Consider the following 23,964-nt stretch of genomic DNA (forward strand, 5'->3'; position numbering starts at 1 on the left):
ACACTTCCTTTCCTTTTTTTTTAAATATACAATTTACTTTTGAAATTTACAACTTTATAGAAAAATGACTATTTTCATTGAGGTTTCAAATTTATTAGTGCAAAACTATTCCTAGTATTATGTATTGTTCTCATACAATGTCCTTAATGTTTTTATATGTACCTTCTCTCTTTTTGACTTGATCAATATTATCAGTAGTTATCTATTTTGCTAATCTTCTCAAAAAACCACATTCTGGTTCTATTCAACTCTAATTATTTCCCTGTGATGAATTTCTGCCTTTATAGTTTTTAAAAAAATTAATTGACGTTATTTTTTAGAGCTGTTTTAGGTTTACAGAAAAATTGAGGGGCTCCTGGGAGGCTCAGTCAGCATCTGGCTCGATTTCAGCTCAGGTCATGATCTTAGGGTTGTGGAATTGAGCCCCATGTCTGGCTCTGTGCTGGGCGTGGAGCCTGCTTGGGATCCTCTCTCCCTCTCCCACTACCCCCTCACTCCTCTCCCTCGCTAAAAACAAAAAACAAAAAACAAAAAACAAAAAACAGGAAAGAAAGAAAGAAGAAAAATTGAGCAATTTTTGAGTTCACATATACTTTCTATCTCCTGCCCACCCCCATCCCACCCCACATCATCCCCTCACAGTTTCCCCCATATCCTGTGTTACTGTGGTACATTTGTTACACCTGATGAACCAATAAATTATTAACTAAAGTCTGTAGTTTACATCAGGATTCAGTCTTTTTTTTTTTTTTTAAGTAGGCTCCATGCCCAGTATGGAGCCCTATGCAGTACTTGAACTCACAACCCTGAAATCAAGACCTGAGCTGAGATCAAGAGTCCCATGCTTAAATGGATTGAACCACCCAGGTGCCTCAGTCTTTTTTTTTTTTAATGGAAGCATAGTTGACACACAATGTTACATTAGTTTCAGGTGTGCAACACAGTGATTGGAAAAGCCTATACTTTATGCTATTCTTGCACAAGTGTGGCTACCATCTCTCACCATAAAGTGCTATTATAATACTATTGACTATATTCCCTGTGCTATACCTCCATCCAGTCATCACCATGACTTACTCATTCTATAATTGGAAGCCTGTACCTCCCACCCCCTTTCACTTATTTTGCCCATCCCCCCACCCACCCCTACGGCAACCACCTGTTTTTTCTCTTTATTTATGTGTCTGTTTCTGCTTTTTTTGCTTGTTTGGTTTTGTCTTGTTTTTTTTTTTTTTTGAGTCCACATATAAATGAAATAATATGGTATTTGTCTTTCTCTGTCTGACTTATTTCACTTAGCATAATAAAGACTTCACTTTTGTGTTGTATAGTTCTAAGGGATTGACAAATGTATTTCATGTGTCCACCATTACAGTACCATACAGAATAGTTTCACTGCACTAAAAATCCCCTCTGCTCCCCCAGACTCCTGGCAATCACTGATCTTTTAACTGTCTTTTTTTTTTAAAGATTTTATTTATTTATTTGGCAGAGAGAGAGAGAGAGAGTGCACAGGCAGGGAGAGCCAGAGAGGGAGAAGCAGGCTCCTTGCTGAGCAGGGAGCCCAATGTGGGGCTCGATCCCAGGACCCCAGGATCATGCCCTGAGCCAAAAGCAGACACTTAACTAACTGAGCTACCCAGGCACCCCTGATCTTTTAACTGTCTTTATACTTTTGCCTTTTCCAGAATGTCATATACTTGGGAGTCCTACAGTGTGTAAGCTATTCTGATTAGTTTCTTTCACTTACCAATATACATTAAAGATTCTTCCATGTCTCTTCATGGTGGTGATAGTTCATTTCTTTTTATGCTAATAATATTCCATTGAATGATGTAGCACAGTTTATCCATACACCTACTGAAGTGTATCTTGGTTGCTTCTAAGTTTGGACAATTATGGATAAAAGTGCTATAAGCTTCATATGCAGCTTTTTGTGTAGACATAAATTTTTGACTCATTTTAGTAAATACCAAAGAGTAGAATTGCTGGGTCATATGGTAAGAGTATGCTTAGTTTTATAAGAAACTGCTAACCTGTCTTCAAAGTGGCTTTATTACTTTACATTCCCAATCGTTCCTGTTGCTCTACAGCTTTATTTGCATTTAGCCATTCTAATAGGTATATAGTGGTATTTCATTGTTAATTTGCAATTCCTGTATGACATATGATGGTCGGCATCTTTTCATATGCTTATTTTCCATCTGTATATCTTCTTTGGTGAAGTGTCTGTTCAGATCTTTTGCACATTTTTTAATTAGGCTGTTTTCTTATTGTTGAATTTTAAAAGTTCTTTATATATTTTGGATACAAGTTCTCTATCAGATACGTGTTTTCCAGTATATTCTCCTAATGTGTGACTTATCTTTATCTTTTCATTGTCTTACACTGCCTTCATTTTTACGAGTTTTTTCTTCAACATACTTTAGGTTTGTGTATGTTTTCTAGTTTATTCTGCTTTGTTTCAGTTGTTTTGTTTTATATTTAATGATTTAATAATAATTTTTCCTCTGCTGATTCCCACAAATATTTGTGTTACTTCATTTTGTTTAGTTCTAAATATTTTTATTTCAATTTTTATTTCATCTTTCAATCATGATTGATTCAAATCTGCCTTTTAGCCTTTAAATTTATGATTATATTTTGTCATTTGTCTAGTTTTATTGTACCATGGTCGGTGAATAGAGTCAGTAGGGTCTTTTTAAAGAATTTCAAGCAACATCCTGATGTCCTACTAAGATTAATTTTGGGCAGGTATATCATGTTGCACAACTCTGGGGGTACTAATTATATCCTAATTTATATGACTAATGCCCCTCATCGTTCATAGTACGTAGACTTTGTAGCTCTCCCTGATTAAGGAAACTTTTTATGTGTTTGAAAAAATGTGCCTCTCAGTCACATTTGTCAATTTTTATGTTATGTAATTTAAGGCTATGTTGTTAATGGAATAAAATTGAGAGTCCAGAAATAAACCTATACATCTGTGGTCTGTTGATTTTCAATGGGGTGCCAAGATCATTCAATGGGGAAAATAACCATCTTTTCAAGAAACGGTGCTGGGATAACTGGATATCAGCATGCAAAAGAAGGAAGTTGGACCCTTACCTCACATCATGTACAAAAATTAACATAGGTCAAAGATCTAAATATAAAAGCTAAAAGCTCTTAGGAGAACACATATGGATAAATCTTCATGACCTTGGATTTGGCAAAAGATTCTTAAAGTATGACACCAAAAGCACACACAGTGAAAGAAAAAAGGACAGCTATCCTGATTAGAAATGAGCAAAGGATGTAAACAGACATTTCTCCAAGGAAGATATAAAAATGGTCAGTAACCCTTTGGAAAGATACTCAACATCATTAGTCATCAGGAAAATGTAAATTAAAACCACAGTGAAATGCCACTTCTCACCCACTGGGATGGTTGGAATCAAAAAGTCACATAATAACAAGTGCTGACATGGCTGTGTGGAAATTACAATCCTCATACACCACTAGTAGGAATGTAAAATGCGAGAGCCACTTTGCAAAATGTACTGACAGTTCCCCAAATGCTTAAACATAGAGTTTGATTCATATGATCTAGCATTTTTACTCCTAGGCGATGCCTAAGGCAAATGAAAACATTTGTCCCTGCAAAAACATGTACATGCATGTTCAGAGCAGCATTACTCACAATAGCCAAAATATGGAAGCAACTAAAATGTTTTTTGATGGAGAAATGGATAAGCACAAAGTGGTATATCCATTCAGTGAAATGTTATTTGGCCATAAAAAGAAATGAAGTACTGATACATGCTACAATCTGGATGAATCTTGAAAACATTGTGCCAAATTAAGGAAGCCAGTCACAAAAGCCCAGTTATATATAAATACATTCATATAAACTTTTAGGCTAGGGAAATCTATATATTTTGCACAATGGAACATTATTTGGTCTTTAAAAAGAAGGAAATCCTCGGGGCGCCTGGGTGGCTTAGTTGGCTGAGCCATCAAACTCTCAATTTTGGCTCAGGTCCTGATCTCAGGTCATGAAATTGAGCCCCATGTTGGGCTCGGCATGGAGTCTGCTTGGGATTCTCTCCCTCTGCCCCTCCCCTCATTCATGCGTGCACTCGTACGTGCTCTCTCTCTCTTTCACTAAGTAAATAATCTTCAAAAGTAAAAAGTAAAAAGAAAGAAATCTTGCCATTTATGACAGCATAGATGAACCTGGAGGGCATTATGCTAATAAGAAACCAGACGCAGAAAAACAAATACTGTATGATCTCACTTATATGTGGAATCTACAAATAGTCAAATACATAGAGGCAGAAAGTAGAATGGTAGTTATCAGGGGTTGGGGTAGAAAGAAATGGAGAGATGTTGGTCAGGCATACAAAGTTTCAGTTATGCAAGATGAATAAGTTCTGGAGATCTAATGTACAACAATGTGATTATAGTTAACAGTAACATATTGTATATTTAAAATTTGCCAAGAGGGAGGATCTTAAGTGTTCTCACCATACACACACACAGAAAAGAAAATGTAACTATGTGAGATGATAGATATGTTAATTTACTTGATTGTGACGGTTACTTCACAGTGTATGCATGTATCAAATCAGAAACTTGTACATCTTAAATATATATTATGTTTAATTGTCAATTATACATCAATAAAGCAGGGGGAAAAATAAAGGGGAATCAAAGAGAAAAGTTCAGGACCAAGAGAGATATTTCACATTGATACAAAGATAGATTACCAAGAATATATCAGAGTTAAGAATGTGTATGAGCCAACAACAGAGTTTTAAAAAAAATCTTTATTGATATATAATTCACATACCATGCATTTCACTAATTTAAACTGTACAAGTCAATGTTTTTAGTATAATCACAGATGTGTGCAACAGTTTTAGAACATTTTCATCACCCCAAAAAGAAACCTCATACCCCTTAGATATCATCTCTGTACCCCACCCATTCATCCCTTAGTCCTAAACAACAAATACACTCAACATCTCTATAGAATCTCTCCCTTTCCACAGGGCTTTCTGGTGTTAATTGTTGAAGGTTGCTGTTGTCTATTTCCAAACTAGCTTTGCAAAGATTGTAATCCCTGTCCTGTATGCTCACTGAAGCTTCTGTTCTGTTATCTCAGCAGTGAGCTAGGAAACAGAATATATTTCCTTAAATGCCTGGAGACAAAAAGAAAAAAAAAAACAAACCTCCCTTGGTCTTTGCATATTGGCTCTGGACTAGGGTACTCCTTAAATGCTAAGCCAAGCTAACTACAACTCTGCCTTAGCTTTCACCTCCTACTTAAGTGGAGTCCGAAGATCAGCCAGAGATGTAAATCTAGGGTCCTCTCAGGTCTTTTCTGAGCATGTGTCTGCCCCCTGGGGAATGCACATTGCATTCCAGATCCCCCAGTCCTGCACTGTTCTTGGTCCCCTAAGAATCTTCCTCCTCAGCTTCCTTATACCCAGGCTTTTGGGCCTGTCTGCTCTTTGCCTCATCCTTCATCCCTTGCCCCAGGTAGCAATGGGTACCATATGGCTTTACTGCTTCCATCAGATGCCACTCAGAAAGCCAGTCTAACCTGAGGCAGGCAAAATACAGATCAGTCTCTGTGCTAGTCCCTTAGGTCAAATGCATGACCACAGTTTTTGAGAGTAGAGTCCATATGGCTTTCCCCGGCACCAATACATTGTACCAGGAATGGGCCATCCACAAGGCTGCCATTGATCTTGGGGAATAGGATGCTAGGCAGGTAAGCAAAAACCACACAATGTCTCCTACCAAAATTCAGTTGCTTTTTTCCTCATTAAGCACTTGCTGTTTGACACAGGCATTTGATTAGGTTCCAAAGTTCCAAAAAAGTTGATTGTGTATGTTTTTGCTAGCTGAATTCTTTCTTTTTAAAGATTTTATTTACTTATTTGTGAGAGAAAGAGAGCGAGAGAGAGAGCAGGGGGTAGGGGCAGAGGGAGAGGGAGAAGCAGACTCCCCACTGAGCAGGGAACCTTATGTGGGGCTCAGGTCCAGGACCCTGGGATCATGACCTGAGCCAAAGGCAGACACCTAACTGACTGAGCCACCCAGGCACCCCTGCTAGCAGAATTCTTGCTGGGGAGACCAGTTCTTGCAAGGAAACCATTCTTGGAGCTCTCTACTAATCCCATGTCACTTGTCTTGCAAGTACTTTGGAAAACAGTTTGGCACTATGTGGTAAATCTAAAGATATACAAACCAGGAATTCTATTGCTTGTTATTTACCCTAGATCAGTGATTCTCAACCGGGGTAAATTTTGCTTCTCCAGTAACATATAGAAATGCCTGGAGACATTTCACAACTGTGGCCATGCCACTAGCATGTGGTGGGTAAAAGCCATGGATGCTGCCAAACATCCTAAATACATAAGATAGTTCCCTCTCGCGCTGATCCCCCACCATCTACAACAAAAGATTATCTGTCCCTAAATATCAAAATTGCCAAGAAACCCTCATCTAGAGAAATGAGTACTCACATGCACAGGGAAAATGCTCACAACTGCATTGTTTTATAATAGTCCTAAACAGGAAATGATTCAAACAACCCAAATGCCCAACAGTGGAATGGATATATTCTTGTATATATATTCAATAGAATACTTAATAGAAATGAAAATTAATGAGCTATAAAAATTATATAAAAAAGAGTAAGAAAGTGTTTTTTTATAAATATTAAGATAGTGGTCATTGGAGAAGGGGGAAGTTAATATTGGGAAAGGACACATGATCTCTTCAGGGCTTTTGGCAATGTTCTATTTCTTGAACTAGGTGGTGTTTACACAGGTGTTCACTTTTTAAAAACCGTACATTTATATTTTTCTACTTATATGTATATTTCATATTAGACTAGATAAAACTTATAATTACAGTTTTTCTTCTTCTATCACACTCCCTACTTTGACAGGTCATATTCTTATTTGTATCTTCAAACTGACCATCAAGTCTGAGAACGTATGTTCATTCATTCAATCAAGGCTCAATATTGAATATCCACTACAAGCAGGAACTGTTCTAAAGAGTAGGAACACAGAGAGGGAACAAGATAGACGTCTTGCATTCCAGGGTGAAGAGACAGGATGTAATTAATATACCAAAAATTGTAAAAGATAATTTCAAGGGCCATTAGGTATTTGAAAACAGGACAGTTATAAGAGAGATTATAAAGACTGTGGTGAGAAAGAGTAACGGGGGTGAGATATTTCAAATTGAATGGTCAGTGAAGGCTTCAGTCAAGATGACATTTGGGGAGATAAGTGACCTGTTTCAAGCAAAGAAATGGGAAGTGTGAAGTTCTAGAGGAAGAATATTCTAAAAAAAAGGAAACATTTGTTGCTGAGGCTCTTAAGTAGGAAAGTGTTCAACATGTTTAAGGAACCTCATGAAATAAAGCATGGCTAGCGTGGATTGGTTGAGGGAAGAGGGTAGGAGATGAAGTTAGTGCAGGAGGCAAGATCTCCATCAGGGAAAGTCTGGATCTTTTTCCAAGTGCCATGAGAAGCCACTGAAATGCTGCTGTTGTGTAGACTGTAGGAGAGAAGACAGGTGGCATGGAGACTAACTTAGGCAAGAGATGACGGTGACTGTGAGGCAGAGACGGCGACAAATGGATAGACTCAGGATTTATTTAAAGATAGAGTCCAGAACATGTGGTATGAGGAAAGGAGAGAATCAAGGATGATTCCTAGGTTTTTGTCCTGAACAACGAACGAAAAATGGGAACTTTTGCTGGGATGAGGAAAACTGGTGAGTGAGCATGACATTTGAATCAAGGAGCTGAGATACCCTTCAACAGATGAGTGGATAAAGAAGATGTGGTTCATATATACAATGGACTTTCGGCCATCAGAAAGGATGAATACCTACCATTTGCATCAACATGGATGGAACTGGAGGGGATTATACTAAGTGAAATAAGTCAAGCAGAGAAAGAATTGTCATATGATTTCACTCATATGTGGAACATAAGGAATAGAGTGGAGGCCCACAGGGGAAGGGAGGAAAAACTGAATGGGAAGAAATCAGAGAGGGAGACAAGCCATGAGAGATTCTGGACTCCAAGAAACAAACTGAGGGTTACAGAAGTGGGGGGGATGGGGTAACCGAGTGATGGGTATTAAGGAGGGCACGTGTTGGGATGAGCACTGGGTGTTATACGCAACTAATGAATCGTTGAACACTACAGCAAAAACTAAAGATGTACTATATGCTAGCCAACTGAACATAAACAACAACAACAAAAGTCTTATTTGGGCTTTATTAAGTTTCAAATACCTGTTAGACATTCAAAGGGAGATGTCAGATTGGCTGTTGAACATGTCTCCATAGATTTAATGCGCTGGATTTGAGGATATCTAAAGTTCCCTTCAACCATATTAAACACATGGAACAAATTGCAAATCAATTTAATAAATTAGAGTATACACACAATGCTATTCCATGAATTGGCATGCAAAGATAATTTTTAATTGAAACAAGTAGGTTATAAAAGTGCATACGGTTTGCTTCAATTTTTAAGAATACAATATATTATAATATATATTTCACTGGAAGCAGATAAACTAGAATATAAACTGTAGTTACCTGTGCTGGGATTTAGTGTGGTTTTAATTCTTGCTATCATTAGTTTAAAATGTCTTTAATAATCCTGTATTACCTGTGTAATCTGTTTCTTAAATAAAGTAAATCCACAAAGGTCTCTTCCAGCTGGGCAGCCTGTGGCTGGGTTATTTGTCAGGTGAGGGATGTCAAGGTGATCCGGGTGATGATGGTCCAGATGCAAAGTGTGAAAGGCGAAGAGGCCCCGCCCAAGAGCATAGGCGCGGGTCGGAGTGGGGGCGCAGGGGGAGGTCCAAACGGCACCGCCCTGCACGTCACGTGCTCGAAAGCCGCCAATGGCCGCCTCCGAGCCCACCTTGGGAACGGGGCGGGGCGCCCAGCTGGCGTCACCAGGACAACGGGCGTTGCCGGCGCCTTGTGACTCCGGGCTGTGGGCGCGCTCGCGGCTCTTCGGCCATGGTGAGTCTGGGGTCCGAACCGGTTGGGCCGCCCTCCCCTTCCCCGCCCGTACTGAGCCCCCGCGCGGCCGCTGCTCGGTTCCGGCGGGCGGCGCCGAGGTCGCGGAGAGGCCGGGCTGCGGCCTTCGGGACTGCGGGGCAGGGCAGGACTGGGCGGGCCCGGGGGAAGAGGAGCCCCGGGGGGCCCCGGAGCGCCCGCCTGTTCGGGGGCGCCCGCGACGCAGCGTTGTCTGCGTTTAAGGTCTGGGCCTCCGCTGGGACCCCTACCCTGTGGGCCACCGGACAGCGTGACGCTTTTTGGTCCCAGCGAGCCTGTGAAGCCACCCAGAGAGGGTGTGGTTTTTTTTTAAAGGGATATCTGTATCATATTCATATTAACACTATATTGCAGTCTGTGTGCTACCTGTCTTGTGTCTACGCAATTATATATAAATAATACATAATAGGTATTTCTTTAAAATTCATCATTGACAGGATTTTTAGCGCGTGGGGAAATTTAAATATGTAATTTTGGATTTTCCCTCCTCCTTTTCAAAAAAAAATGGGGGCATTAAGCTGGAGGTTTTTTTCCTGTGCTCAGCCCTTTAAGGGATTTAATTAGTAATTAGTACATTGTAAACGTCTTAAATCACTCTTTTATTCAATAAACTTGAGAGTGAGTGGGCGTACCACCTGGCCCCCATTAAGCTCGTTTTTAAAAACCTGACGTGAAGACTCAGCAGGGGTGTTGGCTTGGCTAGACAGGATTCAAGGAATTGCTGACCAAAGGTGTGATATCTCCGGAGGCCTCCAAAGGGAGTAAAAGAAGAGAGGAGCTGGACTCTGCTGGGGACACACCTTTGATATAGAATGCCTGGTTTTAAGGAACAGTTTTTTTAACCATCACTAGTGTAGATCTGCTCTTTATCTACAGTGGAAGTGCTAATAAGCTGAGAAGGCAGGGGGCTTCCCACGTGCCAGTTGGCCTGGAGAGAAAACCTGCCATTTGGAACCCTGGCAGACTCTTTTTTTTTGATAACTAGGGAAAGGCATGGTAGGAAGAGAAAGGTGGCTGGTCTGTATCATTGGCTGGTCTGTATCATTGGTGGCCCAGATATGTGGCCTTTTGATGGTAGGGGGAAAAACCATTACCCACAAGTAATAGAAATGCGGGCTTTATTTTGTGTATGTTTCTTTAATTCTGAATTGCTTTTAAGTGACCCTGCAAAAGTTTCAGAAAATGAATTTTACAAAAATCTGAGTGTTGTAAATGTTGCAATGACTTTTCTATATTATATGTGGAAAAGCTCTTACAATTATAGCAAAGAGAAAGGAAGAATATTCAGGAATTTACAGCTCACTGAAGTCTCATGTTCCTCCTGTTTCCCATTTTCCTTTTCTTCTCTCCTTCCATCCTGACCCACAGTCCACCTTGATTCACTATTGTGCATTTTAGAGTTTTATTTACTTTAAAAGCATTCTATTATACTTGTGTACTTGTTGCTTTGTTAAACTTAGAAATTTTTTTGCTTTTTGTCTATTTTTAAACATTAAGAATTTCATTCATGGAAGGGATTTAATTTTATGATGAGCTGATGCCTAGGCTCCAGCGAAAGTAGGGAATGGTTGGTATGTATAGGAGGGGGAATGAGGAAACTGCCTGTGTAATCCCCCAAACTGTAGTCAAGATTGTTAACATTATCGTTCATTAAATGCTTGAATCTAAACATACAGCTTTAGCAGTTGATATGAATTACTTTGCACATGAATTTGGAACAATGCTTAACTATCTCTCAATGAAAATTTCTTCAATTAAGCCACTTGTTTCTATTCTATAATGACAGCTGGCATTTATTATGTACATTCTGAGTGAGATATTTTTCCAAGCATCTTATGTGTCTTATTTAACCATCACAACAACCCTATGTGGAAGTTAACATTTCCTCACTTTAGAGATGAGCAAATTGAGGCACAGAATGGTAGAGTAACTTGCCCAGGTCACCCAGCTGATAAGTGAGATTTCAAAACCAGGCAGATTGTCTCAGAACCCGCTTATGTAAACACTGGATTATACTGTAACATATAGTGCATCAGTATATGTTCCCCCAATATATATGCCAGGTATATGTTAGGAAATTTGTTTTCCTATTTGGATTTTAATATTTTTGAGCACTTTGGAATACTTGTATTTTGTGATTGCTGGCACTGAGCTAGATGCTACAGAACAGGGTAGGCATGCCTAGCCTTCTCTTACTTTTCTCTCCCCTTTTTTACAAAGATGAAATGAAGAGGAATTAATGAAGACAGATTGTTGGATTGGGGTTCATACTCATGGCTGTAATAGCATTGAAAGTTTCTCCTGTCATTTCACTTTGCATTCAGGAATTGACACATGCTTTTTGTGAATCACAAAGACCAGTGTTTTACATAAAGCCATTTAGACTTGGAGGATGAATATATTTAAAAAAATAAAATTCTATTTTCTGAGATTTTTCCTCATAGTAATTTTAACATACGTTTTAGTTGTATATTTTGAAAATTGTTTCAAAAAGACAGCAATTTGATTCATATGGATCAAAATATACATTGGGATACCTTTTGTCATGTTTTTGCTCTTGCCTAATACTTTAGCTTGTAAGGCAGATTTTTTTTTCTCAGAAATATGACATTGTATCATTACTGTTTTCCCATTTTGATTCATTCACTTGGACTTTCCCCCTGTTTTGGCACTTCACTTTCTGTGTTTATCTGTGGTTAGGATTTGTCAGAGGTGTTGGGAAGAACAGGGTGGGGGGAAACTACAATAAAATATACCAAGATTTACAGACAGTTTTGGTCTATTTGCTATCACATGGTATAGTTAAGAGAGCTAATATGTTTATATAATGAGATCTATGTTAATAGATCGTAAAAAGAATATATTTTCCTTCTGTTAACAATATTGGTCTCCTTTTGGTCTGCACTGGAATGGGGATGGAGCATAATTTTTAGAACTGTAGCAATAACTTTTTCATAGAGCCTTTCCACACTGTCCAGTTTTAGGCTGATCACTTCACATTTATCTCATTTAATCTTTCCACGTACCTCTGAGATTATTATTATCCCCGTTTAGCAGGCCCAGATTGATGAGGTAATTTGTCCAAGGCCACATACTGAGTGGCAGAGCCTGGATTTGAACTCAGCCAGTCTGACTCTAACGTCTGGCCTCTTAACCATTATTCCATGGCTTCTTTCCCAACTAAAGATTGTTCCCAGTGCCTGGCATGAATGTACTTCTCCAAGATTAAGAGTTTCAGTGTTTTATCAGCTGAGCCAGCAAGCTCTTTTTTATTTATGACAAACGCTTTATCATGATGTTGTTTAATGACATCCTGCAGGATTTACTTGGCTCCCCACTCCCAGCCCCTTAATAGTGCAGACAGCCAAAGCTCAAATATGGCCAGCCATGGGTTGGACTACACTTTTACCTCTGCCTTCCCTGCCGCATTTTGTGTCTCACCTCTACCCTGTGTAGGGTCTACTACCACCACCTCCAGCACTGGGGTGGCTATGGGGACAAAAACAGAGGACAGACCAGACAGAGAGCGGAACAGGGCAGTTGTTGGGAGAGTTTTTGTGGAGTCAAAATCGAGGTTCAAACCCAGCTTTTTGAGTTCTCAGTGCTGCCCCTACAATTGTCTTTCCATTAAATTTTCTGTTCTGTGGTTTTCTATCCAACAAACGTTTATTGTGTGCTACTATGTGCTAGTCACTTGTAGGCAGTGGGTATCCAACAATGACACAGGCGAGGCTCTATGCTCATGGAGCTTACGTTGTGGTGGCAGGAAGGCATAATAAACATACGGATAAGGTCATAAAAGTGCTTTGGAGAAAAAGCTGAGTGAGAAAGGAAATTTTAGGGCAGGATGGGAGAGTGGATGAGAGGAGGGAGAAGTTGCTTTTCATATAGAATGGAAGGGAAGGCCTCTCTGATAAGATGACATTTGAGCAGAGGCTATTTCATGGGCATACCTGGAGAAAGGCCATTTCAGGAGAGGACCCAAATGCAAAAGTCCTGAGGCAAGATCATGTCTGGTGTGTTGGAGGAACTGCAAGGAAATCAGTGTGGCTGGAGTGTCATAAGACGGGTGCATGGTAGGAGGTAAGATGAAAGTAGTTAGGCCAAATCACATAGGATTTATAAACCATTTGAAGGACTTGGCCTTTCCCTTTGTGAGAAGGGGAAGCAATTGGCAGGTGAAGGAGAATGACATAATATGACTTTTAAAAGAACCATTCTGTCTGTTCTGTGGAAACTACATTTGGGGTATGAGTGAGGGGAGAAAGGACAAAAACAGAGGACACTAGATGGGACATTATTGCAGTAATCCATAGGATTAGTTGATGGATTCATTGTGGAATAGAAAAGAAAGTCAAGGATGACTTCCATGATTTGAGCCTGAGTGATAGGAAGGAGTTGTCATCTACTGAGATGAAGACCAAGGTACAGATAAAGAAATCCGGGGTTAGTTTGGGACTTGATAAATTTGTGATGCTCATTAGAAATGTAAAATCTAAAGACACAATTAGGCTTAAAATATATACTGTGAGGGTATATATTTTAAAAACACAAACTTCATTGTATCTTGAAGTATTAGATTTGAAGGAGACTTTGAGTTTCTCTAGCACAGTCCCTTCAGTTTACAAACTAGAAATATTGAGAGGGTAAATGACTTGTACAGATCACCTTTTTACTACCTGTTGTGCAGTACAAAGAACTCCTTTGTGCACACAAAGAACTCCTAGACTTGGAGTCAGGAAATATAAGTTTAAAATTACAGTTATTTTTTTTTAAAGTTCTAAACCTTGTGCAAGTTATTTATCTGCTCCAAGTCTGTTTACTGTCATCAAAAAGAGTAAGAAAGACTCCCATGTTCTGTGAGGATGTGGAAAGTTGCAAAAGTTAGACGTTTCCATCGTAATAAGAAAGGTGAAGAAGCTAGAAACTGGTAGTTCTCTAAAAACCCACCAGAGAACTGAGGACACAAGGAAATCTAAATGAAATAAAATCCAGAACATAATGAGCCTTCCCAGGAAAAAAGGAGACACATAGATACTTCCATCCATGGTGGGACAGCAGGAGGAAGAACCTGCTATGGACTAGTAAAGAGAAACCCGCCAAACTTTTATTAACTGCATGTGGGCTGGAGTGACAATTTGGAATTTTGAAGAGCCCCAGCCACCCCTTTCCCGTGAGCCTTCACTGAGTTTAAGGATATAGTATGCTGGAGGCTGGGGTCAGGGAAAGAGAGCTAAGAATGATCCTGAGGGTGGGTGGAGTCTGAGGTGGGTGGAGGCAGGGCTGGAGAGTTCATACAAATCTATCTGAGGCACTAGGGGCTTTTGCCAGGTATAAAGTAGGGCTAACGCAGGCTGGGGCCATGGCCGGAGAGCTGACAAATATCTCTCTGGCTATCCAGGTTTTCACTGAGGACAAGACAATAGCCTTTCAGAAGGTGGAGTCAGAGCACAGGGGAGAGAGACAGACAGATTTTAAGGCACAGACGGTGAAGGGTGTTTACTGGAGAACAAAGACAGCTCCCCAGCTGGCAGCAAGAATGCAAAATAGAGAAAAATCTCTTGAGTTCAGAAAGCAAGCAGCTAAGTTGTACAGCTCAGAGATCTGTGAAGTTTCACCGCTGCTCAGATCCTGAGTTCTCCTGAAGGTTAAGTTCTGATCTCACCCTAAAAGGATTTTAAGCCATTCTTGACTGAATCTAATAAATGCTTAAAAAAATCTCTAACCCAGCCCAACCATAGATTAAAAGGATTCAGTCCCCTTTACCTCCCCATCCCTACCCTAAGCAACCTAATTAAAGAAGGAGCTGCCCTTTGTGGAGGTATATTACTGTTTTTTTTTTTAATTCAAGTATTATTGACGTATAACATTGTTAGTTTCAGATACACAACATGATTCATTATTTGTATATATTGAGAAATGATTACAATAGGCATAGTTAATATCCATTGCCATACAAGTTATACAAATTTTTTTTAAAGATTTTATTTATTTATTGGACAGAGTCACAGCGAGAGAGGGAACACAAGCAGGGGGAATGAGAGAGGGAGAAGCAGCCTCCCCGCCGAGCAGGGAGCCCGATGTGGGGCTCGATCCCAGGACCCTGGGATCATGACCTGAGCTGAAGGCAGACGCTTAACGACTGAGCGACCCAGGCACCCCCCAAATTTTTTTCTTGGGACGCCTGGGTGGTTCAGTCGGTTGAGCATCTGCCTTCAGCTCAGGTCATGATCAGGGTCCTGGGATCGAGCCCCACATTGGGCTCCTTGCTCGGCAGGGAGCCTACTTCTCCCTCTGCCTGCCGCTCCCCCTGCTTGTGCTCTCTTTCCCCCTCTCTGACAAAATCTTTGAAAAAAATTTTTTTTCTTCTGAAGAGGACTTTTAAGATCTACTCTCTTAGCAACTTTCAAATATATGCAGTACAGTATTACTATAGTCACCATGTTGTACTTACATCCCCATGACATTTTCTAACTGGAAGTTTGTACCTTTTGACCCTTTCCACCCACTTTGCCCACTTCCCAGCCCTGGGAACCACAATCTGTTCTCTGTATCTATGAGCTCAGGTGTGTGTGTGTGTGTGTGTGTGTGTGTGTGTGTGTGTCAATTTCACATATATATGAGGTCATAGGATATTTGTTTTTCTCTATGTGACTTATTTCAGTTAGCATAAATAACAGGATTTATACCTCTAGATCCATGTTGTTACAAATGGCAAGATTTCCTTCTTTTTATGGCTGAAAAGTATTTGTATTTTATATATACATATATATGTAATACATATATATACCACATTTTCTTTATCCATTCATCCATCAGTCGTCACTTAGGTTGTTTCCATATCTTGGCTATTGCAAATAATGCTGCAGTAAACATGGGGGTGCAGCTATCTTTTCAAGTTATGTTTTCCTTTTCTTCAGATAAATACCCAGAAGTAGAATCTGGATCATAGGGTGGTTCTATTTTGAACTTTTTGAGGAATCTCCATATTGTTTTCTATAGTGGCCGTGCCAATTTACATTCCCACCGATAGTGTGCAAGATTCCCTTTTCTCCCCATCCTTGCCAACACTTGTTGCTCCTTGTCTTTTTGATAATAGCTGTTCTGACAGGTGTGAGGTGATCTCATAGTGGTTTTGATTTGCGTTTTCCTGAAGATTAATGATATTGATCACCTTTTCATGTACGTGTTGGCTATCTGTGTCTTCTTTGGAAAAATGTTTAGATCTACCCATTTTTTAAATTAGATTTTTTTTTGCTCTTGAGTTGTATGAGTTTATTGTATATTTTAGATATTAACCACTTATCACATATATGATTTGCAAATATTTTCTCCTATACAGTAGGTTCATTTTAGTGATGGTTTCCTTTGGTGTGCAGCAGCTTTTTTTTTTTTTTTTTGGTAGTTTGATATAGTTCCACTGTTTATTTTTACATATGTTGCCTTTGTTTTTGGTGTCAAACCCAACAAACTGTCTCCAAGCTATCATTAAGGAGCTTACTGCTTATGTTTTCTTGTAGGAGTGTTGTGGTTTCAGGTCTTACATTCAAGTCTTTAATTCAGTTTTAGTTAGTTTTTGTGATTGGTGTAAGAAAGTGGTCCAGTTTCATTCTTTTGCATGTGGCTGTCCAGTTTTACTGACACTACTTCTTGAAGAGACTGTCCTATCCCCATTGTATATTCTCTGCTCCTTTATCATGTATTAATTGATTAGATATGCATGGGTTTATTTCTAGGCTCTCTAGTCTATCCTTTTGAACTATGTGTCTGTTTTTAATGCCAGTACCATACTGTTCGGCTTACTCTATCTTTGTAGTATATTTTGAAATCTGGGATTGTAATACCTACAGTTTTGTTCTTCTTTCTCAAGATTACTTTGGCTCTTTGGAGGCTTTTGTGGTTCCACATTAATTTTAGGAGTCTTTGTTCTAGCTTTATGAAAAGTACTATTGGTATTTTGATAGGGATGGCAGTGAATCTGTAGATTGCTTTGGGTAATGTGGACATTTTAAGAATAGTAATTCTTTCAGTCCATGAAACATGATATATTTTCACATTTATTTTTGTCATCTTCAATTTCTTTCATTTCTGTCTTACAGTTTTCAGAATACAGATCTTTAACCTCCTCGGTAAATTTATTTCTAAGTATTTTATTATTTTTGATGTAGTTGTAAATGGGATTGTTTTCTTCTCTTTTTGCTAGTTATTAATGTATAGAAACGCAACTGATTTCTGTATTGATTTTGTATCCTTTACTGAATTGAAACTTTACTGAATTCATTTATTCTAACAGTGTTTAGGGTTTTCTATATATAATATAATGTCCTCTATAGATAGTGACAGTTTTACTTCTTCCTTTCCACTTTGGATGCCTTTTATACCTTTTTCTTGTCTGAGTGCTGTGGCTAGGACTTCCAGTACTATTTTGAATAAAAGTGGTGAGAGTAGACATTCTTGTCTTGTTTCTGATCTTAGAGGAAAAGCTTTCAGCTTTTCACTATTAAGATGTTAGATCTAGGTGTATCACATATGATCTTTGTTATGTTTTATGTTCCCTCTAAACTTACTTTGTTGAGAGTTTTTATCATGAATTGATGTTGAATTTTGTCACATGCTTTTCCTGCATCTATTGAGATGATCATATGATTTTTATGCTTTATTTTGTTAATGTGTTTCACATTGATTTGCAGATGTTGAACCATCCTTGCATCTCTGGAATAAATCCTACTTGATTGTGGTGTATGATCCTTGTGATATATTTTTAAATTCAGTTTGCAAATATTTGAGGATTATTGCATCTGTGTTCATCAGAGATACTGATCTGTAATTTTCTTTTTTTGTTGTATTTTTGGTTTTGGTATCAGTGTAATACTGGCCTTGTAGAATGAATTAGAAACATTCCTTCCTCTTCTGCTGTTTGAAATAGTTTGAGAAAGATCGGTATTAACTCTTCTTTAAATGTTCGGTAGAATTCACCTGGGAAGCCATCTGGTCTTGGACTTTGGTTTGTTGGGAGTTTTTGATTATTGATTCAGTTTCATTACTGGTAATGAGTCTGTTCATGTTTTTTATTTCTTCCTGATTTAGTCTTGGAGGATTGTATGCTTCTAGAAATTTATTCATTTTTTTTTCTAGGTTGTCCAGCTTGTTGACATGTAATTTTTTTGTAGTAGTCTCTCATAATCCTTCGTACTTGTGAGGTATGGGTTGTAACTTCTCTTCTTTCATTTTTGATGTTATTTGATTCCTCTCTGTCTCTCTTTCACTGATGTGTCTGATTAAAGGTTTACCAAATTTAGCTTTTCAAGGAATCAGCTCTTAGTTTCACTGATTTTTTTTTTCAATTTTTTGGTCTCTTTCATTTATTTCTGTTCTGATCTTTATTATTTCCTTCCTTCTAACTTTGGGCTGTGTTCTTTTTCTAATTCCTTTTAGGTATAAGGTTAGATTGTTTTTGGAGATTTTTCTTGTTTCTTCTGGCAGCCCTATATCACTATAAACTTCCCTCTTAGAACTGCTTTTGCTGCATCTCTAAGATTTTGAACCGTTGCATTTCCATTTTTATTTGTCTTTAGATTTTTTTTTCATTTCCTCTTTGATTTCTTTTTTGACCCATTGATTGTTTAGTAGCATGTTGCTTAGCCTCCAAGTATTTGTGTTTTTTTTCCTGTTTTTTTTCCCTAGTTTCATACCACTGTGATTGGAAAGGATGCTTGATATGATTTCAGTCTTCCTAAGTTGATTAAGATTTGTTTTGTGGCTTAACATGTGATCCAACCTGGAAAATATCCCATGTGCACTTGAAAAGAAGGTGTATTCTGCTGTTTCTGCTGGAATGTTCTGTAATATTTGTTAAGTCCATTTGTTAAGTCCATCCTGCCTAATGTGTAATTCAAAGCCATTGTTTTCTTACTGATTTTTTTGTCTGGATGATCTATCCATTAATGCAACTGAGATGTTAAAGCTTCCTATTATTATTGTAGTACTGTCTATTTCTCCGTGTATGTTAATATTTGCTTTATATATTTAGGTGCCCCTGTGTTGGGTTCATATTTATTAACAATTACTATATTCTCTTGTTTGGTTGATCCCTTTATCACTGTGTAATAATACCCCTTTTTTTTTGTTTCTTAATACAATCTGTTTTAAAGTCCGTTTTGTCTGCTCTAAGTATTGCTACCCCATCTTTTTTTCCACTTCCACTTGCACAGAATATTTTTTTACATCCCTTCACTTTCATTCTGCACGTGTCTTTCGATCTATAGTGAGTCTCTTTTAGTCAGCATATGAATGTGTCTTTTTTTTTTTTAATCCATTCAGTCTTCTATCTTTTGAATGGAGCATTTAGTCCATTTACATTTTAAGTGATTATTGATAGGTATGTACTTATCGCCATTTTGTTAATTTCTGGTTGTTTTTGTAGTTCTCTGTTCATTTATTCTCTTCCTTTCTTTCCTTGTTTGATAACTTTCTTTGGTATTCTTGGATTCCTTTTTCTTTATTTTTTGTGTTATCATAGGTTTTTGGTTTGTGGTTACCATGAGGTTCATATATAACATCCTATATATATAGCAGTCTATGTTAAGTCAACTGTTGGTTAAGTTTGAACACATTCTAAAAGCGCTACAATATTAATCCTCCACGTTTTATGTATATGATGCCATATCGTGTACCTTTTTATTTTGTGTATCTTTTGACTGATTTTTGTAGGTATAATTGATTTTACTACTTTGTCTTTTTTTTAAAGATTTTATTTATTTATTCATGAGAGACAGAGGGGGAGAGAGAGAGAGGCAGAGGGAGAAGCAGGCTCCCAAGGAGCAGGGAGCCCGATGCGGGACTCGATCCCAGGACTCTGGGATCATGACCTGAGCCAAAGGCAGTCGCTTAACCACCTGAGCCACCCAGGTGCCCAAAAAGTCTTATCTTTTAAACAAATATTAGTTTCAGGTGTAAAATAGTGATTTGACAATTACATATATTACAAAAGCTCACCACAATAAGTGTAGTTATCATTCACTGTAAATATATATGTGTGTGTGTGTGTGTGTGTATGTATATATATATATATATATATATATGTATATGTATATTTATTTATTTATTTATTTCACCATTCCCCTACCTGTTAAAGCTTACCACATTCAGACCAGGGAGCAAATACTGCCCATAGCAGACAAGAAGAGCCTCTGCAGACAACTGGCCTGAAGGATTGAGCAGCCAAAACATAACAGTAGATACTCCCTGAAGTGCCACGCCCTAAACACTATATGACCTCTTTGTAAGGCCATTACTTTCAGGAAGAGAAGACATAATGGACTTTTCTAACATACAGAAAAAGGCAGAGACTTATACAAAATACCAAGATGGAGGAACTTATCCCAAAGGAAAGAAAAAGATAAGGCCACAGCCAGAAAAATAGCAAAACTGATATAAGTAACATGCCTGATGGAGAATTTAAAGCAATAATCATAAGGATACTCACTGGGCTGGAGAAAAGAATAGAAGACATTAGTGAGACCTTTTCCACAGAGATAAAGGAGTTAACAAAGAATCCGAGATGAAGAATGCAATAAATGAGATTGGAAACAGGCTTGTTGCAATGAACAGCAGGCTGGAAGAAGCAGAGGAATGACCTAGAAGACAAAATAATGGAAAATAATGAAGCTGAACAAAAGAAAGAATTAAACAACACAAGAGTAGACTTAGGGAACGCAGTGACTCCATCAAATGTAATAACATTCATATTATAGGAGTCCCAGATTTATCCCATTTGGTGAAGCATGCAACTCTTGATCTTGGGGTTGTGAGTTCAAGCCCCATGTTGGGTGTAGAGATTACTTAAAAAAAGAAAAGGATTCCCAGAGGAAGAAAGACAAAAGGGGGACAGAAAATTTATTTCAAGAAATAATAGCAGAAAACTTCCCTAATATGAGGAAGGAAACAGACATCCAGATCCAGGAGGCAAAGAAAACTCCCACCGAAATCAACAAAAGCAGGTGTTGGTGCCTTGGTGTTGAACAAGACCTATTGTAATTGAATTTGCAAAATATCGTGATAAAAGAAAACCTTAAAAGCAGCAAGAGAAAAGTCCTTAACTTATAAGGGAAAATCCATAAGACTAGCTGGAGATTTCTCAACAGAAACTTGGCAAGCCAGAAGAGAGTGGCATGATATATTCAAAGTGCTGAATAGGGAAAATCTGCAGCCAAGAATACTCTATTCAGCAAGGCTATCTTTCAGAATAGAAGGAGAGAGAAAGAGTTTCCCAAACAAAAACTAAACGAGTTCATGACCAATAAATCAGCCCTGTAAGACGTGTTAAAGGGGACTCTTTGAGTGCAAAGGAGAAACCAAAAGTGACAAAGACAAGAAAGGATCAGAGAAAATCTTCAGAAACAACAACAAAACAAGTAATAAAATGGTAATAAATACATATCTATCAGTAATTACTTTGAATGTAAATGCACTAAATGCTTCAGTCAAAAAACATAGGATGTCAGATGGATTAAGGAAAAAAAAAGACCCATCTGTATGCTGCCTACAAGAGACTCATTTTAGACCTAAGATACCTGCAGATTGAAAGTAAGGGGGTAGTGAAACATTTATCACGTACATGGATGTCAAAAGAAAGCCAGAGTAGCATACTTATATAGGACAAACTGGACTTTTTTGTTTTTGTATTGTTTTTATCCTGTTTTGGGTGTCAGGGTGGTACTGGCCTCATGGAATGACTTTGTGTTCCCTCTCTTCCATTATTTGTGGGGTTTTGATAAGATTTGTAATATTGTCATTAATTTTTTAAAAATGTTTGGTATAATTCACCAATGAAGCCATCTGGTCTTGGGCTTTTTTTTTTTTTTTTAAAGATTTTATTTATTAGAGCGTATGCATGAGCAGGAAGAAGGGCAGAGGGAGAGCGGGGAGCCTGATGCAGTGCTCGATCCCAGGACCCTGGGATCATGACCTGAGCCAAAAGCAGATGCTTAACGAACTGAGATACCCAGGTTCCCTGTCCTGGGAGCTTTTGATTCCTAATTCAATTTTCATTCTTGTTATTGGTCTAAGAATTAGATTTCCTATTTCTTGGATTCAAGATTCATGATTTAGTTGTGGTAACTTGTGCATTTTTAGAAATTATCTGATTTTTTTCTAAGTTATCTAATTTGTCAGTATATAATTGTTTATAGTAATCTGTTTTCACACTATATATTTCTGGGGTTGTCTGTTGTATTATTTTCTCTTCCCCTTCTCATTTCGGTTTTTGAGTCTTTCTCATTTTTTTTTTTTTTTTTTGGTTATGTGATTAAAGCATTGCCAATTTTTATTTTTTTGAAAATTTGTCATTACTTTCAATGTTATGTTATTGTTTTTCTGGTCTCTGTTTTAGTTCTGATTTTTCTTTGTTGTTTCCTTCATCTACTAAAATTCAGCTAAGTTTCTTCTTTTTCTGGGTCCTTGTGGTGTAATGTTAAGTTATGGATCTTTTTTTCTTAATACAAGCATTTATAGCATAAATTTCACTCTAACATCTGCTTTTGCTGCATCCCATAGGTTTTGAAATTCTGTTTTCTTTTTCTTTTGAGACCTATTTTGATTTACCATTTCATTTTTATTTGGCCCATTGGTTATGCAGTAGTGTGGTGTTTAATATTTACATATTAAGTATTTAGTATGGATTTTCCAGCTTTGTTTTATTCTATAGTTTGTTTCTTGTTCTGTATTTTTGTACCATTGTGGTTGGAGAATATACTTGGTATGGTTTCACTTTTCTTAAATTTGTAATATTTGTTTTGTCTCTTTTATGTTATTTAACCAGGATTCTTCTGTTTGTACTTGAGGAAAATGTGTATTCTATTTTTGGGGGTGGAATGTTTTAGATATATCTTTTAGAATCAAGCATTCTGAAGTATGTTTCAAATAAAAAATGTTCTTATTGAAAAAAAATAATAACTTTAACTGAGGGTACTCATTTAAAATAAAGCATATCAGATGAGAGGTGAGTGGGGGGATGGGTGAAATAGGTGTAGGGGATTAAGAGTACACTTATCATGAGCACTGAGTAATGATATATAGAATTGTTGAATCACGGGCTCCTGTGTGGCTCAATCAGTTAAGTGTCTAACTCTTAATTTTGGCTCAGATCATTATCTCAGGGTCATGAGATTGAGCCCCAGCATGGAGCCGGCTTAAGATTCTCTCTCTCCCTCTCCCCCTCCCCCCCCACTCACTCACTCCCTCTTTGAAAAAGAATTGTTGAATCACTGTATTGTATACTAGAAACTAAAATAACACTATGTGTAAAATATACTGGAATTAAATAATAACAAAAAATGAAAAAATGTTAAAGAAGTAAATAAATTGAACACTAAGACATACTGTTTGGTTGCTTTAAAGAGCTATGTAACACATTTTTCACAACAAATGTAAAAATTTGAATCTGATTATAGTGATAATCTAGAAGATTTTTTTGTATACCCAGGAATGTTATATACTAAAATGGCCACAACAGCACAGCATAGGGAATGTAGTCACTGGTATTTTTTTTTTTTTAAGATTTTATTTATTTATTTGACAGAGAGCACGAGAGAGATCACAAGTAGGCAGGCCAGGCAGAGGGAGAGGGAGAAGCAGGCTCTCTGCTGAGCAGGGAGCCCGATGCGGGGCTGGATCCCAGAACCCTGGGATCATGACCTGAGCCGAAGGCAGACGCTTAATTGACTGAGCCACCCAGGCGCCCCCCTGGTTTTTTTTTTTTTTTTTTTTAAGATTTATTTATTTATTAGAAAGGGAGAGAGAGCCAGGGGAGGGGAGGGTGGAGGGGCAGAGAGAGAGAAACCAAGCACACTCCCTGCTGAGCAGGGAGCCTGA

At 38.1% G+C, this 23,964-nt stretch overlaps 1 protein-coding gene across 1 annotated transcript in view; it reads left to right on the top strand.

The window, feature by feature from the left end:
- Positions 1 to 8,933: 8,933 nt before the first annotated feature.
- FBXL2 (F-box and leucine rich repeat protein 2) overlaps positions 8,934 to 23,964 on the top strand; it is a 122,018-nt gene continuing 106,987 nt past the window's right edge. The window contains 2 exon segments of the mRNA XM_088026802.1: positions 8,934 to 8,963; positions 8,965 to 9,057. Of these exon segments, the coding sequence (XP_087882928.1) occupies positions 8,934 to 8,963; positions 8,965 to 9,057 (123 nt within the window).

Source organism: Eumetopias jubatus, unplaced genomic scaffold (genome assembly GCF_037043125.1).
Source record: "Eumetopias jubatus isolate StellerSeaLion01/CBP00866 unplaced genomic scaffold, mEumJub1_p1.0 scaffold_1, whole genome shotgun sequence".
Classification (NCBI taxonomy): Eukaryota; Metazoa; Chordata; class Mammalia; order Carnivora; family Otariidae; genus Eumetopias; species Eumetopias jubatus.